At 43.7% G+C, this 25,615-nt stretch overlaps 1 protein-coding gene across 4 annotated transcripts in view; it reads right to left on the bottom strand.

Annotated features, from left to right (window-relative positions):
• Positions 1-581: 581 nt before the first annotated feature.
• The window catches only part of acot7 (acyl-CoA thioesterase 7), a 242,897-nt gene continuing 217,863 nt past the window's right edge, over positions 582-25,615 (bottom strand). For all 4 annotated transcript variants that reach the window (XM_078557881.1, XM_078557882.1, XM_078557883.1 and 1 more), the window contains one exon: positions 582-908. In XM_078557881.1, the coding sequence (XP_078414007.1) occupies positions 810-908 (99 nt within the window). In that variant the 3' untranslated portion in view covers positions 582-809. The remainder of the gene's footprint in view (positions 909-25,615) is intronic.

Raw genomic sequence — 25,615 nt, 5'->3', positions numbered from 1 at the left:
AAGTCAGACCCCTTAACTTTTTGCCTAAAAAAATAGGTCTTAGGAATTCGACTTTTACATGTATATATACAGTAATAAGTATCAGCTCATAGTCCCTGGGATGGTTCAGTAAGTATGTCCTTTGGGTAACGGAGCCACAGAGACCAGGAAGCTTTTTTAAAACTTACCTTAATCCAGACCCCAACGGAGCAGGGGTGTATCCTCTGCCTCCACAGCAATGGCACGGACCATTACCTGCCCTCATCCCCTCCCTCACCCGTCTCGTGATTGCTCCCTCCCAGGACCCACCTAAGGTTTGCTTCTGGTGTCACAGGGAGAGGTTCAACATTTCTCCTCACTTCACCAGCATACTGCCTGGGAAAGTGCAGCGGGCATCTGCTACTCGCCAGTTTAATTAAAACAAGGCCCAAGCTCCAAAATTGTTTGAGCCTCAGGTTTACTTGTTCTGTCCCAGCGATCAATCTCTTTGCCCAGTCCATGCTGGCTACTATTTCCCAGCCAAAAGTCACCATTTTCAGGAGGTGAGGGGAGCGGAAAAATTGTCAGAGTAAAAAGAGGTAACAAATGAAATAAATACCAAGTCTTTTCATAAGCCAAAGCCTGGCAGCATTTATTTCTGTAATGATATATTTTAATATAATACCTGCAAACACAAATATCTCAATGGAATGCATAGTTTTGCTTCAATAGAATAATAGTACACAACAGTGCTTTGGTTAACATTTAAGACTTAAACATTTTTCAAGTAATACAATGCTGAATGTGAATTACTTCTGGTTAGCTGCCTTGAGCTACTCATGGATTTGACGTCAGTGGCCCTTCTGTACTTGAGCCATCCTTTTGGCTTTGGTATGTAAGTATCTGTTTTTTCCTTCTTCAAACCGTCTCTTTTCATCTTCTGTTTCAGTCTGTAAATAAAAAAAAGCTGGTGATATTGGTTGATTGAATCAGGCATGAGGGAATGTTCAGGTGTATTGTTTGATCTGTGGCAAGTGGTAAAAGTTGTTTTTATGGGCTTGAGGCAGTGATAATCATATAGGATCAAAATACAGCCTTGTTCCTCTCTAATTAAGTAACATGCTGTGCATTGTTAGCATCCTTTGGCAGATGACGAGCCGAATAACACATGTTTACGGAAACTGCCTTGGGATAGAAAACATTTCAATTAGCACCATCTTACTGTACAACTGATCGTTCTTATAAAAGTAGCAGGTCACTCAATTTACCATGGGCAATGCCACAGGAGATCTGCATGTGTGTTTACTGCTGAGTTGGTCACAACTCAATAGTCAGCCAATACTGTTGCTTAAGCAAAGTGTCAGCTTGACTTTCTTGAAGGGTTCTCTGACCGCTGAGCCAGAAGGTTATGCATTCAAACCTAACTTCAAGGTCGTACAATTCAAGCTGAAATTTCAGTGCAGTACCAAGGGAGTGCTGTATTGTTGGAGCTGATGTTTTTGGAATGAGATGTTAAACCAAGGTTACCATTGTTTGTTACGGTGGATATTAGAGATCTTACATGCCCTTTGAATGGAAGCTGAGAATTTGTTTCAGTGTCTTGGCCAGCATTCTTTCTCCAATCAATGTTACCAAGGCATACTATGAACGATGCCATGGGAGGTCCGCTGAGTTGTTAACAACAGACGTGATTAATTGAGGCACTGTTGCATGCTGCTGCTCCTGGCACCATTGCAATTATAGCTATCAAAAAAATTCTTCAAAGAGTAAAAAATGCTGTATTGAGGATTTATCTTTAATTCTAATCCAATTGCAATAATTAGTTTATAATTGAATAGTAGGTTGTAAGTAAGGTAACTGGTTTGATCAAAAGACTCAAGATGTGTTCTGTTTCTGACTGTAATTCCAAGGACTTTCCTATGTTTAGTTATAATTAAGATTTTTAGTATTCCCAGGTATGACTTGACCCATGATCTTGTCCTTTGATTGAGCTGACTATCCATCAATCTGAATCCTGTGTAGACCTACACATCTATTATTGATCAGCGCTCTTGTGAGGCCATAGGCTCGAGTATGATGCCCCAAATTGGTTATATGAGTCAGTGTGGACATGATGAGTTTTCACAGTTAGTTGCCAGGTTGGCTCCATGAGCCCCCATGAAGAACACTGCAGACATGGAGAAACGGCTCCTGCACCTCTCCCATGCACATAGTGTCATCGGTAAACTTTACAGCCTGCCATCTGTACGATTCATGTTGGTTAAACCAGAGAGGTCCAGGCTTGAATCCAGCATTCCTCACTGGATAACTCCTATAATACACAGCTTAGCAGAGATGAGAAACAGGACTTTTTTTTTGCTCACTATGACCCAAATACACTTTCCAGAAGAAATCACTAGATAGTGATCAGAAGCTGTAACCCTGATTGATTTTGGTAGGAAGAATAAGGAAGCCACATACTGTTTGACAAATACAGTCTAATTGGTGTAGAGGCACAAAGGGATCTAGGGGTGCAGGTACAAGAATCATTAAAAGTGGGGATGCAGGTTAATGAAGATATAGAAAAAGCAAACAAAGCACTAGAGGGACAGGATTGAAAAGCAGAGGGGTTGTGTTAAGCCTATATAGAACCTTAAGAGCATAATGCACAGTTCTGGTATCCATATTATAAAGAGGCTACAGAGGAACTGGAGAAAGTGCAAAACAGATGAACAAGGATGATAATGGAACTGGGAGGTTATATCAGGAAAGATTCAACTTTTCTCTATGAGAAGGTGGCCAAGGGGTGACCGGTAGAGGTCTTTTAAGGTTATGTAAGTATTTGATAGGGTAATCATGGAAAATATGTTTCTAGTTCTGAGGGAACCCAAAACTAGGGGCCATAAAAAGATGATAAATTCAATAGGGAATTCAGGAGAAACTTCTTTATTAAGAGAGTGGTTAAAATGTGGACCTCGTTACCAAAGGCAGCAGTTTAGGCAAATAAGATAGGTATATTTAAGTGGAAGATGCATAAGCGCATGAGGGAAAATGGAATAGAAAGGCTATCCTAATAGAAGAAGGGTGGGAAGAGGCTCGTGTGGAGCATAAACCCTGACATGGACCTCTTGGTCCACATGGCCTATTTCCGTGCTGTACATTCTATGTAATATTTTCCCCTCTAGCCCAAGGACATTGCAGTCAAGTGTAATAACTCTGCTGTCACCCCAGAGGAGCTGAGCTAACCCTGCATACACTATAATAGGCCCAGAACCTCCGAGGAGTGGCAATCACCATCGGTCAGATTGCCACTCTGCTCCTTTCTACTTACCCAGGTTGAGAGCTGCACATTTCCTAGTCGATGGTCCATCCTGAACCTGGTGAGAAATGTGCAGCACCGCAGCTCCAGACTCCTTCCAGTGCAGGGCAGCAGCATCAGGGGGAAGTGAAGCCACACTCTTTTGAGACCCTAGTTGCTATAAACCGGTAAGTTTAAGGGTCCCAGCTACCTTGAGAAGCCAGGGAGAAGGTAAGTGTGTAAGGTAAGTGGTAAGGGGATAGGGTGGTCGGGGTAGTCGGGTTTGGGGTGGGTTGTGAGGGTAGTCAGAGGGTGGAGAGGGAGTTGGGGGGGGTTGAGATGGTTGTCAGGGGACTGGGGGATAGTTGGGGAGTGAGGGGGTAGTCTGAGGAGTGGGGGAGTAGTCAGAAGGATGGAGGGGTAGTTGAGTGTAGGGTAGTCAGGGGTTTGGGAGGGTAGCCGAGAGGGTTAATTGAGGGGTTGGGAGGTACTCAGGAGGGGTAATTGAGGGGTTGGGAGGTAGTCCGGGGGGGTCAGGTGTGTAGTTGGGGTGGTGGAGGTGAGGGTGTAGTCAGGGGTTTGGGGGGGTTGTCAGTGGTTGCAGGGGGAGGGGGGGGGGGGCAGGGTGGGTCAGTACCAAGATTACTTGGAAGCTAAAAGTGGTTTTAATCTTTCTAACTTTTCCTGGGTAACTATTTGCTAAGAGGGTCAGCATCATCTGAAGTCTCCGGGCAGAAGTGTCCCAGAACTGCACTAGGTGCGGTAGCAGTTGTGAAAAAAAGACGTTTTTACCCGCCGGCCACAATGAGGGGTTTTCGCGCTGTATAGTCCATTTCCTGGTGCATCCCACCTCATTAATACAACATTCATGGGCAACACGTCGGATCACTGGTGGGCAGACTCAGATTTGCCCGCCACGCCATGACCTCAGCGCTTCCTCACTCCGGGCACCATACTTAAAGCGCACCAGAGCACATACTTACTTTATGTCTACGGGCCAGGACTGCTCCAGGCAACAGATGCTGATTGCAAAGGCATCCGTTAGCCTGTAGCAAAGTAGATGGCAGCCCCCAAATTTAGTGATGCCTCTCTGGGGTGCCTGCTGGATACAGTGGAAGGCCGCCACGATGTCCTCCGCTCTGGCCGCAGGACGTCCACTAGAGTCACCAATCTGGCCTGGAAGGCGGTGGCAGCGGTGGTCAGCACCACTGGAGCACAAGAGGAGGTCAGCCATCCAGTGCAGGAAGAGAATGAATGCCCTCACCTGTTCCACCAGGATAAGTCAGCCCACCTCATCACCCTCAACTCACACAAACCCATCACACATCCACAGGGATCTCACACCTCAAGGGACAACATCACTAACTCTCACGCATACCCTCATCTCCATCAGGCTCATAACGTCTGGAGCTTGTGTCCTCATCACATCCATGGCTCTGCTCACTATAAAAACGTTCCACACAGTGCCATGTGTCCTGCTCACACTTGCTCCATCTGTTTTCATGCAGGAGAAGCTGGCTCACAACAGCAGGGAGAGGTGCCAGACCAGGGGTGGAGTGGTCAACATTAGGCCCCTTACTCACTTTGAGGAGCGTGTCATCGTAATGACTGGTGAGAACGTGGACTGTGCCTACAGTGAGTGAGGTTGGCAGATCCTGCGCTACATAATCCCTCTCACAACGCAATTGTGAGTGCTCTTTCTCCTGTTTTTGACTCTGCTGCCATGCACTAATTATCTCTACTTTGGTTCACAGGGAGCTCTGCCAAGGGACTGACACCCTCAGCCAGCCTGTCCCTCAGCTCCATCTAGGTCCCCACCTCCAACGAAGAGGACACCTCCTCCATTGAGGAGCTGGAAATAAGCAGCCTGGAAGACCCGTCACAGCGCTTACCCACACTCTGCACCAACACAGAGACACACACGTCAGTGGGACCTAGATCTAGAGCAGGCTCGGGTTTACAATCTGGTGGTCACTACATGGACATGTGTCCGCAGCAGGAGGAGGCAGGTTCAGCCAAGCTCCCCGGCACTCGGACGACTGCTGGGGAAGAGGCATCTGTGAGGTCCGCGTCAGATGAAGAGCCTCGGAATTCAGCCTTCCAACTCATCATGGAGAGTCAGCAGAAGGCGGGTGAACATCACGCAGAGCTGTTGGAAGCTCTCAGAAGAGTGGAACGCGACTCGGAGGAGAGCGCCTGCCTGCTCTCTGATGAAGTGGTGCCCACATGTGCGGGTATGGAGGTCCCCATAGGAAGGATGGCGGATGCCATGAAGACCCTGGTCCAGCAGAACACGGAGATGTGTGCAGACCTGCACTCCATCGCGGGAGCCATGGGTGGGTTCCTACAGTGGCAATGTGAGGGGGAAACGGGGCACCTTGATGTCCCTCCAGTTGCTCCTTCCAAGAGTCAGGCTGGGATTCTCAGGCACCCGAAGGGAGGTGGAGCGGCAGCTGGACACACCTGGGTCATCCACTCAGGAATCTCAGAATGGCTGTCCACTCTCTCTGAGTCTCCTTTGCCTGTGACCCCCCCCCCACCCAATGTCCTCTGTCACTGGCGAGGGAGCAGCTGGCCCACAGGAGGACAGCCAAAGCAAGCCGGGGCCCTCAAGGCCTCAGCTCTCCGGAAGGCGCACACCGAAGTCATCAGAGGCAACAGGCCAACCATTGCACAGGCTGTCTCCACCCCTGCTGCGGATGTCACGGCAGCACCTAGAAGAAGTGATAGGCCTAGAAAAGTTAAGAAATTCTGATCACAAGTGGTTGCACAGGTGAACACACTTTGTTACTTTATAAACTGAAAATATATTCAGTTTCACTGAATAATGTGTAATGTTGTCTTTCAGCTTCATTGACAGGCTTTGCGAGTCCTCCTCCTTCATCCCCCCACTACTAGCAGGTGCACGCAGCCAGAACAGGAGTGAATCTGGAGGGAGAAGTGTGTGTGTGGCAGGGCTTTTCGGAGCCTCGTGCAAGCACTTTCTCATGCACACGGAGCCTTCATCCATCACACTCATCTCACTGTCCTGAGCATTTTCAGTTGTCCATCTGAGCTGACCTGCACCTCCACCCAACTACTGATCACACTTCCTGTGCCTGTGCAGCGAGGCTCCACCCACTTTCCATTTGCACAGAATGGTAGTCATTAAGTTTTTGAGTAGTTCCCATCCTTTCCCCTCCCCCAGTCACCCATGTCCTTTCCCCCAATTGCAGTTGACCCCCCCCGGCCTCACTTTCGACCTCCCTACCGTTACCCTGTAGCTCAAGCCCTTTCCTTCACGAATGTCTAGGTGAACAAGCACATTCCCCACCTTCCTGAAAATTCCACCCCCATCCACATTCACCTCCACAATTTCCTCCTTCCTACCCCCAGAGTCAGTGTTTGCCTCCATGTCCCCACCAACCACCCTCACTGTCCCTTCTACCCCTACTGGCTCACCCTCACCCTCCCACCCTACCCACTCCCTCTGCCTCCTTGCACACTCACCATTCCATCCTACTATGCCCACCCTGAGTTCACTCCCCAGGAGGCAGTGACTCCAATGACCCCTCCCTTGCAGGTTCACCTGGGCATTCCAAACACCCTTAACGCTCTCCTCTCCCCCCCACCTCCAGACTCCATCCTCGCCCGGGACACCTTCCCTTCTCCTCCCCCCACCCTCCGAGCTCCCTCCTTACCCTGGACACCTTCCCCCCTCCGGACTCCCTCCTCCCCCGGACACCTTCTCCTATCCGAGCTCCCTCCTTTCCCTGAACACCTAACCCCTCCGAACTCCCTCCTTTACACCTACCTCCGCACTTGTACCATTCTCCCCCATTACATTCTCCTCTGCGCGTACTCCCTCCTCCCCCGTACTCTCTCCTTCCCCATCCCAACCTCACCCAACACCTTCACCCCGCCCAACTTCATCCCCTGACACCTTTTCCCCCACAACCTCAGCCCCACTATCACCTTCGACCCCTCTCAACCTCAACCCTGCGACACCTTTGCACCCCTCCAACCTCACCCCCTCTCTAAAACCATCATGCACCCCACCAACTCCCCCCTCCAGTAGACCTTCCTCTCCCCACCCCATCCACCTTTGCTGATCATCCGTACCAGCCCATGGTGGAGTCCATGAAGTTTTGAAGCAGGTCCGAAACGTCAATGGAGACCATGGAAGATAGTGCGAGCCCATGGCAAAAAGTCCATGAAGTTCCGAAGCCTCAGTTAAGTCGAAGCTGCTGCATGAAGACCTCCCACCTTCCACGAGCTGCTTGGTGGTGGAGCCATGGCCATGAGGATCTACCCAGCACGTGATGCACGTGTTCCCCTAGGGTCGGGTAGCTGTAGGGTTCCAGCATCTTCTGCTCCTCGGATGCCTGTGATCTGTGCAAGGCCCTAAAGCTAAGTCCTGACTACTGCATGTCACGCTTGTCCAGGTGTGTTCTTGGCTGGTGTGTTTTCCCGCTGGCACAACAGTGAATCAGGTGTGGGGGGAACGGATCGGTCGGCCTTACTTTGCATCCCATTAGTGGGATGCAAATCGTGTTCACGCCGGCCTCCAGTGGGATTCACGATCTGCCATGGCGGATACCACTGGATGATCCCGTTGTGATTCCACGCTGCCATAAAACTGATTTTTGCCCCCACCGACCTCCAACAGTAGCAGATGATTCCAGCCTCTGGTTTAAATTGGAGTATCGGATAGTTCCAGGTGCAAGGTAATGGCCCATTGGTAGTTTAAACTTCCTGGACAATTCCTGTGCAACCCTTGCGTGGGGACTTCCAGGGGGTCCCTCAGCACACCATCTGGGATCGCTGGGATACGAGGTCCTGGAAAATGGAAGTTCTGGGCCTTAGTCTATATGGCTCAGTGCTACATTGGGCAGCACATGTTGTCATGAAGCTATTAATATATATAATATTATTGGAAAATATTTTTCTTTTAAAATAGAGGTTTAGTCTGTGGGTGTGTCTTAATTGGATTAAAGCCAGCTAGTCTGGGTGCTTTGATGTGTACTAGTTTTGATATGTAAGAGAGATAGAGTGTATTTGCATTTTTTGAACAGAGCATTCAAGAGATGGGGTGAAAACTGACGCCTATCCGGCAGATAGCAAGCAATATGTTTATATTACTAATAAAATTGGTATTATGAGAGGGGTTTTATTGTTAGAGAGGTTTAGTTCAGAGGTTGGTGATACAATGAGAATTTACATTCAATTGGGGTGGTAGGTAAAACTTCAGTAGTTTTGTATATGCAGGGCAGAGGTAATGTGAGATCAAAAGGCAGCTGTAAGCCTCCAACTGTCTCCACAGGAACCAAAGTGAAAAGAACCTCATTTTGAATTCAAAGTGAAAATGCTTTGTCCAGTGTCTGGTTAAGTCTATGGGTTGCTGTTGCCTTAATGGAGATTAGTTTGGGAATTTGTTAAATGTTATGATAGTAGTAATTTGTAACCATGTGTATATATATTTTAACCTGTGTAAATTAATAAAATGTTTCATTTAGTTTAATGTAAAACCTTGAGAACTGGTGGTCGGATTCCTGAACTTAGAGTCGCATCTCAAACATAACACTTAAAATTATAGGTTATGACAGTTGTTAATAGTTTCCCTCTGGGATTTTTAAATAACTCCGCTTTACCAAGTGCTACGGTCATAACGTATGTACATACTAATTGGCGGAAGCTAAATTTATGAGTAGCATAATGACAAGATCATCCTATACCCATAAGAATCACAGTAGCAGTGCAAAGAATTGCAAAAGACTTTAGCAATGTATTGAATGTGTTAGTAAGCACTCCAATTTATTGCTTTAAAAACTGACTAAAATAGATACACATCCTCCTGTGCTGCAATTCTCTCTCAATGTCAGTCAACGTGTGCTACACTTGACACATTTTTTGCTCGCATAATGGAATGAATTTCGAGTGTCATTCCACCAACATTACTCACCCATGTATTTGTCACTGAACATAATGGAGGTGTAGTTAGTGTCAAGGTCAAGAGACTCTTAACCACATAATCACAGAATCAATTGGTGCAGCGACAGAAAGAACTATCAAACATTATTAGCAATATCCACTGAGCCATGAGTTAAACAACTGAGGCTAGCACCTGCCTAATACTTAAATAACTAGCACAGCAAAGGGGCCACTTGAGCAGTTTCTGGTTTAGAATTATGACAATATTGAAAACTTTGACATTGACTTCGTTAATCCACCTGTTATTTCTCCCCACTCACTGCATGCTCCAACCTATCGCTGTTTCCCAGCCTTACAACTTGAATCTCTTTTGCATAAATCCACAGCTGTCCTCTGCCACTGTCAGCATTCTCCGAAAGGACCTACTGAAGCGCCCGTTAATCCGTCTGTATGAGCAGCAATCCGAATTGTCTCACTGTCCTTTCTCTTATTAACCTCTCTTCCAGCACACCCACTGGGTCTAATACTGCCAATTCTTACAAAAACTCCACCCACCACTGTCCCGAGATTTTTTTCTTCACTACAAACTGTCTCCTTAATCATTTTTCCTTCAAGGAATTCATGAACTTCTTTGTCACTAAAATTGAGATTATGCATTCTACTGCTTCTCTTGCTCCATCTTTTCCCCTCAATCCTCAACACTCCCAAAACCAAATCTCCTCCAGGTTGTCTCTTACCTGCTTTTTTCTCTAGTTTTTTTTTAACTAACTCATGCCTCAAGCCCCCTCTGAGCAAGTTTTGTTTATAAGGCCACCTCCTGGCTCTGTTCACTCACTAAGCTGCTGACCACCCAACTTCCCTAGTCCCTACTGTACATTGCAAACTTCCCTTCATTAGGTACTGTCCTACTCTTTTTCAAATCCACTATCATCACCACCCTCCTCAAAAACCCACTGTCAACTCTCCTGTCCTTGCAACTGCGCTTCCATCTTCAACCTCTCTTTCCTCTTCAAAGTATGTTGGAGCTTCCCAATCCATGCCCATTTTCCCCAGAACTCCATATTTGAATCTCTCCAGTAAGAATTGCACCCCCTGCCACAGCAATGAAGCAGCCTGAATCAAAGTCACTAACAACATCCTGTGAGCATGACCATAATGCACTACCCCTTCTCAGATCTTTCTACAGCCTTTGACATGGTCGATTTACACTGTCCTCCTTAAACCTGCATTCACCCCATTCTTGAGGGTCATACCACCAATCACACCACAGCCCTGCTCAGGAATTTACTCTCTACTTAAAACCTAACTCTTTGACCAAGCTTCATCATCCCTCCTAATCTGTTGTGGCTCGGCATCCATTTATATTGATCACAGTCCTGTGAACCACCCCTTTTCTCTGCTAATGGCAGCATATTTTTCTCATCAGTTCCTATTTAATGTTTGGCGCCATCTATTTTTTTTTAAGTCCTATGCAGCATGCTTTACACCATTTTAGGCCAGTGCGCCAAATTACAAAGTTTCAAGAGAATTGCAAAATTGTTCTGAATCTTTCCATGCAAGATCTTTTTCTTCCATTTCCATTTGTTGGAGCACTTTGAATTCTGATAAGTTTGCTGCATTATACAAACTCAGAAATGAAAAGCTAATTATTCCGAGCCCCTCATGCTCGAGGTGCTACGGAAATAAAAGATGCCTAATTAACAAGGGGCAAGTTACCAGAAATTAATTACATGCAGCTGTCACGTTTTTTCAAACACCTTCAGGTAGAATTGTGACAGGGCACCTGCCCAGGTATTTGTACTTTGAGATATCCTATACATTTATTCAACAATCACATCACAGAACTGAGAGAAAATATGAACTGAGCCACATAACTACTGCATGAGATTTTGCAGAACTTTAGAAACAACGGTAGATGCAGAGGACAATCAGATTATTGTGCTTTGCTGATGCTGGTTCACTACTGGAGTGATTTGCTATAATCCAATTTCCTTTTATATTCTTTTCAAATACTTATCAAAGTCCCCAAGAAATGATGTTATAGTCTGTTTCTCCATAGCCACTTGTCCTGGAGCACTCTGAAAGAAAAATGCTTCTAATTTACACCTTTTTCTGATATTAATGATGATTCATTAACCACTGATTGCCAACTCCAAACCCTTAAGATGTTTGAAAGTCCCTGTATGATCTGCCTCTCCCGACTTAATCTTCCTTTTTCCACAGAATATTAGCTCAATTTTGGAAGCTTTTCTTCATAATTATTTGGTACCGTTCTAGTGAATTTAGATCTGTGTTTAATAACTAATGCCGAAATAGCAAAAATACAGGGCTTGTAATCAGCACGATTCATTTCAGATGAGTCAATGTCCTGCTGACTTGTAAGTAATAAAGTCAAAAGTGGCATATGCCTTCATGTCATGTTTTCAGTTTCCACAGTATCAGAGAAGTCATCAACATATAAAAGAATACTGTTTATGGCAAAATGTTTGCCAAACTGTTTTGTTTTGGGAGGAGGAAGAATTAATCGCCCTATCACCACGTGTTTGGACAGTGTTTGTGGCAGCATGCGGGAAGAAGAATCACACTCTAATCAGTAGGCACAATGGCACTACACATCACTCAGGAAGATTCCTTCTGGTTTGTTTGCAAAGATCAACAGAGAAAATCTTCCTGTAGTTCATTTACATTCCTGCCACAAGTAGATAGATAACAGAGCAGTTTGACACACGCTTTGTATTTGTAACAAACATGAAAAAAGGCTCTCCAAGACACTATTCCATGAAAACAGTGATACTTTTAACATGATTAATGGGAGACAGAATGATATAATGCCACTTCTATCTGAAACTCAAACACTCAAATGAAAGTCCAGAACAAAAAATCGAGTCAAAAACACACTGGAGCAAAAGCTGAGACTCCACCACACAGTATTCACAGGTGACTTCCTTCATCTTTTCTTTCTCCGTGAAATGAAAGGGAAATTCTGTTGTTGTTGCTTAACCAAAAATTACATTCATAATCATGAAATTAAGCCATTATTATTTCTCCTTAAATCTTTTTTTCCCTTCATTTCTGAACTGGAGGGCAGGATTTTCTAACCTGCTCACCGTCGCATCTCCTACGGCTGGTGCTGCCATGACAGGGGCAGGAAATCCTGGCCAGAAAATGTTGTGGTAGGACAGTTATAACTAAACAAAAACAGAAATCCACCAGCTTAACTTCCAGGGATAATAACAAGGAGGTTTGCCTCTGTTTAGTAATGCTAGCTCAAAAAAGTCCATGAGGAATAGGACGAAAGTCCTACGTTTTCTACATTTATATAGTACTGTTAATACAGTAACCATCCCACAGTGCTTCATAGAGGAGAGACGGAACAGAAGACTCCAGGAAGATGCCAAAGAGCTTAGCTGAGGAATCAGGTCTGAAGAGGATTTTGAAGGTGGAAAGAGGGGTAGCAAGGCAGAGAGGTTTTGAAGAAAGAGTTCGGTAGAACTCAGGTCTCCAGCGCTGATGGTGAAACAGAAGTAAGGGAATATACACAGAAGGCCCAGGTCAGAAGAACCAAGGGCATGTGCTGTGATGAAGGGTGAGGAGTTAGCAGAATCAGGAGGAGATAAGGCCGGAGAGATTTGTAAATGAGAACAGGGAGTTTGGATTCAGTGTTTTGGGGACAGAGAGCCAGTGGAGGTTGGGAAGCAAAGGATGAAATGTGTGTGGTGTTTAGTACAGAAAAAATTAATAGGTGTGCGGTTTTTAAATGAACTGGAGCGTATACAGTGTGACGCTGGTGTTGAAGAAGTCAAACTTGAAGGAAAGAAAAGCATGGATAATGCGTTCAGTGACAGTGGGAGTGAAATAAGAGCAGGCAGGGATGCATCATGGAACACAAGAATTAGGAGCAGGAGTAGGTCATTTGGCCCTTCGAGCCTGCTCTGCCATTTAATGAGATCATGGCTGATCTGATTGTGGCCTCGACTCTACTTTCCTGTCAGCACCTTATAACTTTTGACTCCCTTGTAAATCAAGAATCTATCTAACTCAGCCTTGAAAATATTCAATGACCCAGTCTCCACTGCTCTCTGGGGAAGAGAATTCCACAGGCTAATGCCCCTCAGAGAAAAAAAATTCTCATCTCGGTCTTAAGTGGGAGACCCTTATTTTTAAACTGTGTCCCCTAGTTCCAGTTCCTCCTATAAAGGAAAACATCCTCTCACCATCCACCCCATCAGGTTCCCTCAGGATCTTACGTGTTTCAACAAGGTAATCTCTCAATCTTCTAAACTCCAATGGATACAGGCCCAACCTGTCCAACCTTTCCTCACAAGATAACCCCTTGATTCCAGAATCAGTCGAGTGAACCTTCACTGAACTGCTTCTAATGCAATTATATCCTTTCTTAAGTAAAGAGATCAAAACTGTTCACAGTACTCCAGATGTGGTCTCACCTGAAGCAGAACTAAGCAGTCTTACCGAGGATAGGATAGGATAGGATTTGGAATTCAGCTCAGGGTGGAATAGAACATCAGAGCCAGGCTGAAGACAGGTGGAGTCAGAAGGTAAAGTTATGGAGGATGGTATTAACTAAAGGAGCAATATATACCTGGCACAGGCATTGCAGCAGAAAGATTTCAGCTTCTATGAGAGGAACCCAATGAAAATGAGAAGCACTTGCTTTGTGTTGAAATTTTTTTTACATATTTTCATGGTTTTCAACTACAAAGGCAAGTGAAAAGGAGCAATGGACTGTTTAAAAGCTACAGCAGATGGGGCACACACTTCAGAGGAATCAGCTGCACTCCAGAATAAAAATAAAACATTTGATCTATTTTTCCCATGGCACCTGTGTTTAATATGAAAGAGAAAAATGCACCAAGGACTCCTCCTAATTGTGTAACTAGATTCTATTAATATGGATGCCAAATTGTTTATGTCACTTGTATTATCTTCAATGACTGTACCGAGATAATAAATTCAGATCCTCCTCTCTGTCGTCTATCGGAAAGGTGTTGATTTGTGTTCGACTACAGTTCCATGGTTGTCAGGTGCCCCCTGTACCTCAGCCATTCTCCCTGTATGAGCCTCCACAGCAAGATGATGCCAGTGTGAGCACAATCCAGGCAGTCCGATGTGCATCCATGTGCACTTTTCATGAGAGGTCATCAGATCCTGATTTTTCCATTCTTTATCTTGGGGATACAGAGAACAATATTGGGGCCTATATTGCTACAACAGATGAAATTAATTAAACCGGCATAGTCAGTGAACAAAACTGGGTCCTTCTGGCCTGTATACCATAGTAAATCACCAGGTATTCACATCCCTTTTTATTTCCAATGCTGATCCAAAGAACCTCATTTATGTTGCCTTACTGGTTAGAGGAGAGCAGTACAATACCAGTCTCCCTATATCACACTCCCTGCTACATTTTCACTTTGGATATGTGTACACAGCAGCGAAAACTGGCTGAAGGTGAAGTAGCAGTTACAATAACCTATTACTACAGATATCACCATAGTGATATTTACTCCACACCACCTTTTGGAGATTTGATGTGCAGAAATGGCATCAACAGCTATTATATTGGCAAGGCCTCCATGTGACATTGACAGATTCAAAGTAAAATAATCACAGCCACAATTCACCTCAGGACTACAGGCAGGCAAGCTTGTGCAATACATCATTTCTAACATCCTGTTAAAATTGCAATATGGAACACGCAGCTATCCTGTATCACTTTTTTTTAGCAGTTTCTGTAACATATTAAAAATTCGAGCCCTGGGTAGAATGCAATTATTGTGATATCCATATTTCTCAGCAGGTGAGTCTTAATATCTGCAGTCAAGGTTACAAGTTATATTCACATGCTCTGTGCTCCACATGAGCCACCCCTCTTCATCTAACCCTATTAATGTAATACTCTATTCCTTTCTCTCGAGTGTATCTCGTTTCGCCTTAAATGCATCTACGCTATTCACCTCAACTATCCCTTGTGGTAATGAGTAGCTTTCAACTAGAGTATCCCAGTATTGTTGCATAAGCATGAATATCCTGAAGTATGCTCCGGGCAATATTCCTTTACATTGTCAAGATGTATCTCAAGGTGGATGGAATATAATCTGCAAACACCTGTGCAGTTCAGAACTTTCCTTATTCATTTTTTAGCCTATTAAATAAAAAAAATTTGAACCTACAACTACATAGAAATCTGTTTCTTGTTCCAGCTGAATGAGGTTACACAGTATAAGAGGAGTAAGGTAGTCTGTAGTTTATCACCCAGTCTTCTGGCTGACCGACAAAAAAACAAACTCATATTTATATAGCACCTTTCACATTTTCAAAATGTCCCAACTATTTTTGAACTGAAGTTATATGTTACGTGGGCAAGTGCAAAAGTAAATCTAAGCACTGCAGAGTCCCTTGACAGCAAATGAATGAATTAATTATACCAGATAGTCTGTTTTTAGTAGTGATTCAGTGAGAAATATTGGCTGGAACACTAGAAGAAATCACCACTCTTCCATGCACAGCCAGATGGTATAATGCCTGATCTAAAAGACTGATCCCAGTACCTAGCACTCAAGTGCCAGCCTGGATAATGCACTTAAATCCAGTGATATTTGAATCTATAATGTTCTGATTAAGAAGCAAGAAGCTTATTAATGAAGCCAAGTTGAATTTGAGGCAGACTGCAGCTTGCTTACCCACTCTCCTAGTTATGGCCCTTTTCTTTTGTTCTTCCCTAGGTTCAGATAAATTATTCCCCACACTCTTCCTGCTCCCTGCATCCTAAATTGATTGAAATCAAGGCTCTGATTCCCAATTCTAACTCATTCGTTCCAAGGTCTTCAAAACTATGGAACATCCTAATTTCCTTGGTCTCTCCTGCCTTCTGTGATCTTCTAGATTTTAAAACTCAAGATTAGTGTCATCTAGTTAGTGTTCCATTTACCTCAGGTGCTCTTCACAGCCTTGCTGCTACCCTGCAGTCTGGATCATGGACCTTCACCTAGGTTTCTCAGTTAAAATGAAAATGGCTTAAGGAGGGGAGAATGTAATGCTGGGCCCAGCTTGCACTTTGAGCTCAAAGTTTGAAGCCCAAGACTCATTGATCCCCTCAGCTTTGTGTCAGAGTCTGAAGCTCAATTGCCTGACCTTAAAGCAGGAGGAAATTTCACTGAGGTCAAAGTCTTTCTGTGAAGAGAGAATATAACAATATTGAAGAATCAATATGATGAACTAGAGCTGAATAAAACTCAGGAAGGATAGAGAACAAGTGTAATTCTACATGTTAATACATAATGTTCAGTCTGATTCTGTGCTACAAGCACTTTCAGCTGCAATGATTCATGTAGAGCCTCTGAAATTATCCTTATTCTCTATGCCTGAGAGGCACATCATGAATTTTTCATGAGTAACAGTGCTCAAGTGCTATTCCGCATGCCTCAAAATAGCATCAGAGATGTTATTTATATCCCATTATTATTTGCACAGGGGAAAAAATAGCACCACAGATCTATGCCAAGATATTCATATTGTTCAGCTGACACAAAATCAATACAATGATTGCTCCTCAGTGTGTGTTGCATGGCAACATGTTTCCATCTAATCAGTTGGAAATTAAGAAATTACTTTCTGTTCCATATATTCATCTTTTTCAGTTTCTAGCTAATACTTCAAAGCTGTTCACACATTCACAAAATTGAGCAGCGACTCTGGGACTTCCTATAGGAAAAAGATAAGTACAGATTAAAAATGGCCTCTTGTGAGGCAATTATTGCTGTTAACTGTAGGTTGAAAGGGGTACTCTGCAAAATGTACACCATGAGGGAACACACTGACATACCAAAACAGGGCATACTGCACACAATAGGTCACACCAAAACAGGGTATGCCAATATACCAAATAGGACATGCCGACACACCAAATCAGGACATGTTGAGGGAGGCAGTGGGTGTAGTGATATTGTCACTGGACTGATAATCCAGAGACCCAGGGTAATGCTCTGGGGACCCGGGTTAGAAAATTTGAGTTCAATAAGTATCTGGAATTAAAATCCGAATAGTGACCATGAAACCTTTGTCAATTGTCGTAAAAACCCGTCTGGTTCACTAATGTCCTTTAGGGAAGAAAATCTGCTGGCCTTACATGAGACTCCAGATCCACAGCAATGTGGTTGATTCTTAAATATCCTCTGAACAAGAGCAATTAGGGATAGCAATAAATGTTAAACTAGCCAGCAACACCCACATCCCAAGAAAGAATAAAAAAAAAACAAACAGGACACACCAACAAACCAGAACAAGATAACCAACACACCAAAACCGGACACGCAACATACCAAAACAAGGCTTAACACACCTAAGCATGACACACCAAACAAAGCACACTGCACATCAAAAACAGAGTAAATCAACACATCAAAACAAGATGCATCCAAGCTATTCACCTCAATTATTTCTTGTGGTAGCGAGTTCCACATTCTAACCACTTTCTGAGTGAAGATATCTCTTTTGAATTCTTTCTTGGATTTATGAGTGACTCCTACCTTATATTTAAAGTTCCTAGTTTTGGATTTCCACATAAGTAGTTAGTGAGATACCAGTAGTGCCCGTTTCCCCAAGTTTTCTCTCTTCCAACTTTAGCCAAGTTGTCATTCTTCTGAGGACCGAGCCAGTGAGCATCTGCAGACTAGTTAAATGTTTTTACCTGATGTCTAAGCTCCCTGTGCACTATCCAGCAGGAATGAGTGCAAAATGATCAGGAGAGGGCTACATCCCACTTCCCCTAACCTTGGCGATGGGGGTCCGATTATTGCTTTGGTTGAGATCAACTAGCTGCACAGTCTGCTGACTGAAGATAAGCTTGAGGTGTGGCTTAATTGCACAATGTCTTAATTCACCAGGTCATCAAGGATGTTACCATGAATTTTTCTGTTATTAACTAATAACAGCTTAATCAATTATTATGCAGTTAATTGACTCTAGTTGATGACTTTTTATAATGGATATAACTCCATACTTCTGTAGATCAAGGGAGCCAATTATCTGATCACAATTGCTTTTAAATTTCAATTAACTTTATGCTTCATACAATTAAATTGGCACAGGCTTGTGATCAAGGCTGTTACCTGACACAGTAAAAGACACCGTGATACAACGGCAGACTGGGCAGCTGAGTTCAATTCTTTCAGGCAATATTAAAATTCTGATAAATAAACTATGCATGCTCAGCTACTAAATGCCTTGGATTGCCTATTAGAGTAACTATATTTTGGGCTGTCACATTCTGGTGTGCATTCTGGCAGGTGCAATCTACTATAGCAACAATATCTGATATATTAGGATTTTATCAGCACAATTAGATTACAAGGATGAGTTATTATTTCAGTTTCAAAGCAGCTGCTTTGACATGAAACAAAATTGTGTTAGATTGACATTTCTTGTTGGAATTTCTTGCAGGGCTATGAGGAAAGAGCAGGGCATGGGAACTAGCTGGATAGCTCATTGAAAAAAGTGGCACAATACAATGGGCTGAATGGCCTCTTTCTATGCTGCATAATTCTCTAAACTTCAGATTTCTGAATAAAAAAGCAGTATACGTTCCCCTGATGGCTCAGCTGGTAGGTGCACTCCATCATGTTACTGAGTCATTCAGCTTATGAGGATCCCAGCAGGGTAAGGTGCTAAAGCTGGTCCCAGTAATCTTGGAATAAGGAAAACAGTCAGCCAAGGTTTCTGTTCAAATCACATCCAGTGCACTCTGCTGCAAAGTACATATGTATGGACATTGGATGAGGAGATACTTGAGTTCAGATGTGGCACCCCTAGTGTCCACCAGCCTGGAAGAGGCACTGGGGCAATGTGTGAGTGATTTAGCATCTTTGGAACAAATGCTGGGAATAGGAGAAAGTGGAAATCGCCCCCCACAGGGAACACAAATATCTTAGCATAACACTTATACCAATGTACAAGGAGTAACAAGTTGGGGTTAAAATTATTCTGTCTGCTATTACATTCATATGAAACTAATACGTTCAGGTTAATGACTTTGCTGAAACTCTTTCGAGTTATCAACAGTCACAGATTGCAACTCTTTCGAGTACAATCACAGTTCTTGGTTTCTGGGAGTGGGACATGAACCCACAACCTTCTGATTCAAAGGCGAGGGTGCTATGAACTGAGCCACAGCTGACACCTCATGACTTTGCTGAAGTCGCACACATGGGGACTTGATTCAATGCATTCACTAATGCACAGATCAATTGCGAACACACAGTCTGTGGTGTTATAAAATAGTTGCACATTGCGTGACTGAGAATTCAGACCGATATTTACTGGGGTGGGGGGAGTAGGGAAGGTGGTGAGGGGAAGAATTTGGGCAGGGAGCCTGGAAGTCTGAGTTTCCCCAGCATGCAATGGAACTTTAACTCCATAGTACGCATCATTTGGCCCTGTTCCCCACCTAGAAGATTCATTGACAGGTTTAGCTTCCAGTCAGGCAGTGAGCACTTTGGAGAAGTCACAGGACCAGGTAGGTCCAATGCACGACCTGGTATGGGGGTGGGGGTAATTCCATCATTCGATCCTGTAGATTTTGATGTCTGACCTCGGGGAAACAGTGCCCCTGTTCCTCCTAGCCCACAAGCAGCGCTGTTAGAACAGTTCTCCTTCTTCCCAAATCTGTCCCCACCTCCCTTAAGCTGACGGCTTTTCTTAAGCATGGGAAACAAGGCCACCCACTGCCAAACCTGCAAAAGCAGGTTAAATCAGTGGCTGCCAACCTCATTAACATATTCAAAATGCATCCAACCCTCTGGGAGCTGGTTGGCTGCCTGGCCTTTGCCTCTCCTCCATAAAATCTGGAATTGAATGCGTGTTTCGGTGATACTCTTTCGAGTTATCAACAGTCACAGATTGCAACTCTTTTGAGTACAATCACAGTTCTTGGTTTTCCAGGAGTGGGACATGAACCCACAACCCTCTGATTCAAAGGCAAGGGTGCTATGAACTGAGCCACAGAGCTGGTTTCCTGATGCCCTTGTAATGTTTCCTGATTTAGGTGCACCCATTCCCAGGCCCTGACCTATGTTAAAACTCACCCCTTAGTGTTGGCAACCCTCCAAGATTGGCCTGGAGTGTACAGGAATTGAATTGCAAGCAACGCTGGAGAAAAATCTTAGCAACATATATTGAAAAAAATGTGTTTCCTTTCATTTACTTTGAGCACCTTTTTTTTCAGTTAAAAATATTGGTGATGGGAGAATAAGGGCTGTTTGACTAACAGGCAAAAATTATCCAACTGCATAAGGACAAGTCTGTTTGCTTTCCAATCAGAGCGAGAAGGCGGGATGTCATGAGGATCGATGTGTTGGGCAACCAACAGCATGAGCAGGGTAGTTAAATATGTTCAACCCTACTGAGGCCACATGATAACCCTCAAAAACCCGAAGAATTTATAGACTTCAGTTTATTTACTGACAGATGCTACTGCCTGAAACTATCGTCTGGACTGCTTTAATATCTGAAAGGGGGGATTAAGCAATTTCTTAGCACACTGTAGGATGGTAACAGTGAAAGACTGTGAGATCTCAGGATCAATGCACAGAGTGTGAAAAGCAGTGATATTCAGATTTATATTAATGAATGATATGATGGGAGTATTCACCTCTTCGGGAGGTTTAACTAAAACTATGGCTTTTTAGTTTATTGCTAAAATTGTATTTTCCCACCTGGCTGGGCCTAATATCTTATCCAAATAATGCAGACCACTATGACTTCCTTTCCCATGGCAATTTCATAGTGATTGTGGTTTTGCTGACACCATGTCTACATAAAACTAAACGCATTGCTATCTCTCCTACACCTGATACAGATCAGAAGTACTCCATTATAGATCATGGGGCCTTAGGAAGGTGGATATCCATTAGAAGTTCTTTTCTCCAGATTCAGCACTCATGGTTTTTAACCCCACAAAATCCAGTGCGGTACTGAGGGAGAATTGCACTGAGAGAGCTTCTGTATTTTATCTGCCTTCACAGGTGGGCATAAAAGATCACTGCAAAGACAGCACACACCTGAACCTGAGGACCACCAGGGCTTGGTCCTTGGGCCTTAGCCACATGGGCCATTAACCTTTTCAGTAGCACTAGCAGCTTCAGGCAAGTCCCAGGAGAGGGGTGAAGGCGGCGATCGGGGCTCAGGAGGGTGGGGGGAGTTTGGGGAGTGATCGCGTTGCCTGTGGAGTCAGGAATGGGGGAACACTCTTATTCTCCTGGTTCCTCAAGATGGTTTCCATTTGAAAGAACCTTCCTTCAGTTGGTGGTCCCCAGGACTGCTGTAGAATTCTGAGCCGGTCTCGATGCCTGTTCCATTCATTGTACACTTCTTTCAGCAAAGTGTTTCCTAAAGTACTACACATCTTCCCACCAACTACACATCTTCCCTTCGCCCTCCCCCCCGCCCTACCCGTCAGCATTCCGTAGGGACTGTTCCCTCCTCCATTGCCCCTACACCTCAACCACCTCCCACAGCACCTTCCCATGCAATCGCAGAAGGTGCAACACCTGTCCCTTTACTTCCCCCCTCCTCACCATCCAAGGGCCCAAACACTCCTTTCAAGTGAAGCAGCACTTCCCTCAATTTGATCTACTGCATTCGTTGCTCCCAATGCGGTCTCCTCTACATTGAAGGGACCAAACGCAGACTGGGTGACCGCTTTGCGGAACACCTTCGGTCTGTCAGCAAGCATGACCCAGACCTTCCTGTTGCTTGCCATTTCAACACACCACCCTGCTCTCATGCCCACATGTCTGTCCTTGGCCTGCTGCAATGTTCCAGTGAAGCTCAACGCAAACTGGAGGAACAGCACCTCATCTTCCGTTTAGGCATTTTACAGCCTTCCAGACTTAACATTGAGTTCAACAACTTCAGATCATGAACTCTCTCTTCCATCCTCACCCCTTTTTGATCCCCCTTTTTTCAAATATTCATTTTTAAATTTTTATATGTATATTTTCCCCCCACCTATTCCTATTATTATTATTATTAATAATAAAATTTATTATTTTATCCCCATCTTTTAGCCTTTTTCGATTTTTTCTCCCATACTGTCCCCTCCCCCCACCCCCGCTAGGGCTATCTGTTACTGGCTCACCCTACTCTTAATGTCACCATTAGCACCTCCTTTAGCCAGTATCACCACTATCAACACTCCTTTGACCTTTTGTCTGTGACATCTTTTGCAATCTCTCCTTCGCCTCACCTATCACCAGCCTTCTATCTAGCTTCACCTGTCTCACCCCCTCAAACAGTACATACTTCACCACATTTTTACTTCTCTTTCGTTCTGAAGAAGAGCCATACGGACACAAAACGTTAACTCTGTCTTTCTCTCCACAGATGCTGTCAGGCTTGCTGAGTTTTTCTAGCAATTTTTGTTTTTGTGTCCTTAAAGTACTGTTAGGCCACTCGTTTACATGACCAAGGCCTGTTAAACACAGCAGCCCACTATACAGAGTGGTTGAAAAACTACACAGATCCATACAGATACTTAGGAGCAGTCAGGAAACTGTACAGACCTGTACATATATTTGGTAGAGCCCAGGATACATTAGCACTGGTACAGATGGTCACTGATGTCTATTTGGCACTGTGTGACCTGACTATTCAATTCTTTAACAGATCTTTAAACAACAATAAGCAACATGAAAAAGAGAACTGGAGTATTGGGTTGTACTGTTAAAGATTGAGGCCAAGGGCATTAAATCAGTTGGTTGAAGAACTGGCAATCCTTCTCTTTGCGATGTTCCAGTCAGAAATTAATTACGCTGCTTGATTGTGCTGATTCAAGGGAGATTTTACATTCAGAGTTATGATAATGAGTTTGCATCAGAACTTGATTGTAATTTCATCTTCATAAAACTGTCAGAGAAAACTCCACACTCAGCGGCGTGGTTGCCAAAATGCACCCAAAATTCTGTGCCAGCACGTTTAAGAACATGCAGACAGGAAGCTTTTCAATTTATGTGACTTATACCGATACCACAAGAAAAATGTGTTCAAGGAAAAAGAAAATACAGTGCAAGGTCCCAGTGAGAATAAACGTAATTTTCCCTTAAACAGTATTCAAAATTCTGAGTACAAATGACCATGAAAATTACACTGAAACATAATAACATTGGGATATTTAACATGTTTGTATGAAACTCCTTTGTCAACTCTTTTATGGAAAACATTAAGCTGTTTAAAATAAATGGATTAACCTCGCTAAAATGGCAGACAAAGATTTGTCAAATATGCACTATTGTCTCACATTGTAATTTCCAAGGAGGAGCTGTTGGTGACTCTTAGTTAGCAAAATATTGTGAGTTGCAGTTACGAAAAAAAAATTAATTGCAATCCTTCATTCTTTATCAGTGAATGCCACATTGATGTGTGTGCTGCATTGATTTTACAATGAACAGAAAATATTACAAGGCAAAAGCAGAGCTCAGCTAATGACTTCCTGAAGGAATATTTTTGTCAAAAGGTTTGCAAAAGTTTTTAACGTAAATTTAGGATAAAGCAGCATACTCAAATATCAAAGATTTTTTTAAAAATTGTTTTTGAAATTAAAATTCTTTATTTATTCTGTGTTTTGTCTGTGAAGGTAACTGAAGACAGGGCTGTGGAATGAAATGGTTTCTTTGTTTGCCGTTTGTGATAGCATCAAACAGGACATCACACAGAAAGCAAACTCAATATGGCCTCACCCTCAGAGCAATGCCCCCTACTGCACTAGTTTGACAACTCCGTTTTTCACAGCTGCTATCTTTTGTGTTGCTTGACTGTTCAATTAGTGTCAACAAGAAATCTTATGCCTCAAACTCAAATCTGCAGAAATGTAGACTACCTAAATCCATTTAGTTCACAAATCAAAACCCTTGGGTTATTGCCATCATGATAACTCTTTTTTGATGCACCTTCATTGCTGATGTTATATCTCAGGGGACACAGTGTCATTTGACCGGATCCCACTCACCCAAATTTTCAATAATCCACATCCCGGCTGGCAAATGAATGAGGGGTTTTCAGGCAGTCTGAGAACAAAGTTTACTGATGTAGACCTAGCTCCATGGTGAACTGGACAGAATATAGGAAAACAAATATGCTTCTCCAAACCAAGAAAATATCAGGAAAAGTTTAAAAGAATGCAATACAGAAAAATGATACTGCAACAGTTAAAACAGAGAATGGGAAAGGAGAAGGAAAAACAGGCAATAAAGTAGTAATCATTTTGGAACTATTTTATTTAAAATATTTTAACATAATAACAAATAAATTTAGGTGTTATTGACAGATAACTGTATCAATTTTATAGGATAATTGCCATGGAGTCCGCAGATAATTTTTAAGTGGCCATTTCAGAGAATACGAAATATCAATGAGCTTCTAACAATCGCAGGGTTAAAGGCCTCAGGAACACAAGACTTTTTAATCCAGTCTCAACATATTAGTTTTGAATTCTGTTCTTACTGTTGACTTCATGGTTGTTGCCTTCTTTAGCTTCAGGTGGATCTTGCCTAACACAACGTGGTGATCAGATCCTACATCAGCACCTCGACATGTCCGGACATCTTGCGGGATTTCCTCCATTTGCTGCTGATGCATATATAGTCAATCTTGTTCAAGGTTTTACCATCTGGAGACCTTCATGTCTTTTTGTGGATGTCCTTGTGTTTGAAGAAGGTATTCCCAATGCTGAGGCCATTGCTGTTGCAGAAGGCCAGCAGACGCTCGCATTTCCGTTGACCCACAGAGTTCGATCATACCGCTCAGTCCTCTCCAGTTACCACTGAGCTTATCATGGAGGTCACTGATCAGTAACTTGGTGCCATAGCTGAGTACCTCATCCAGCATGTCCTGCGATTGGTGGTAGAGTTCATCTTTGTGCCCTTCTCTGTTGGTGCATAAACTTGCACGACAGTGACTTTGGTCTGCCTTGTGTGGAATATGGTGGTGATGATACGAAGGTTTATTGGTTTCAGTCCCACTAACATTTGTGCTGAATAACTGTTGAGTACAAGGCCAACTCCATGGGTGTGTTGTTCTTCTTACCCGGAATACAGAATCATCATGCCCTCTTTGCTGATTTTCCCTTGGCCTTTCCACCATATCCTGCTGATGCTAAGATGTCAAGTCGATAGGTTCTCATTTCTCGCAGCACCTAGGACACCTTTCCACAATGGAGGAGTGTTTGGACGTTCCAAGTGCTGATTCTAGTGATGGGTTTGGCGTTGAAGGTTGGGCTTGCCAAGGATTGGATTTCTTTTCGACTTTCATCCAATCCCATCGCGTACAACTTCGGATGTGCTGTCCTTTCTTTGTCAGGGTTTGCCTGTATGGCTATTCCTTGCTGTTTTTGTAGTGGTACTGAGTTTTTACAGGGTGAGGGTACCAGCTCCAAGACAAACCCTCCTCCTTTTCCAACCA

This window comes from Cetorhinus maximus, chromosome 15 (genome assembly GCF_964194155.1).
Source record: "Cetorhinus maximus chromosome 15, sCetMax3.hap1.1, whole genome shotgun sequence".
Taxonomy (NCBI): Eukaryota; Metazoa; Chordata; class Chondrichthyes; order Lamniformes; family Cetorhinidae; genus Cetorhinus; species Cetorhinus maximus.
The sequence above is the reverse complement of the archived record's forward strand: the minus strand, read 5'-3'. Positions and strand labels throughout refer to the sequence as shown.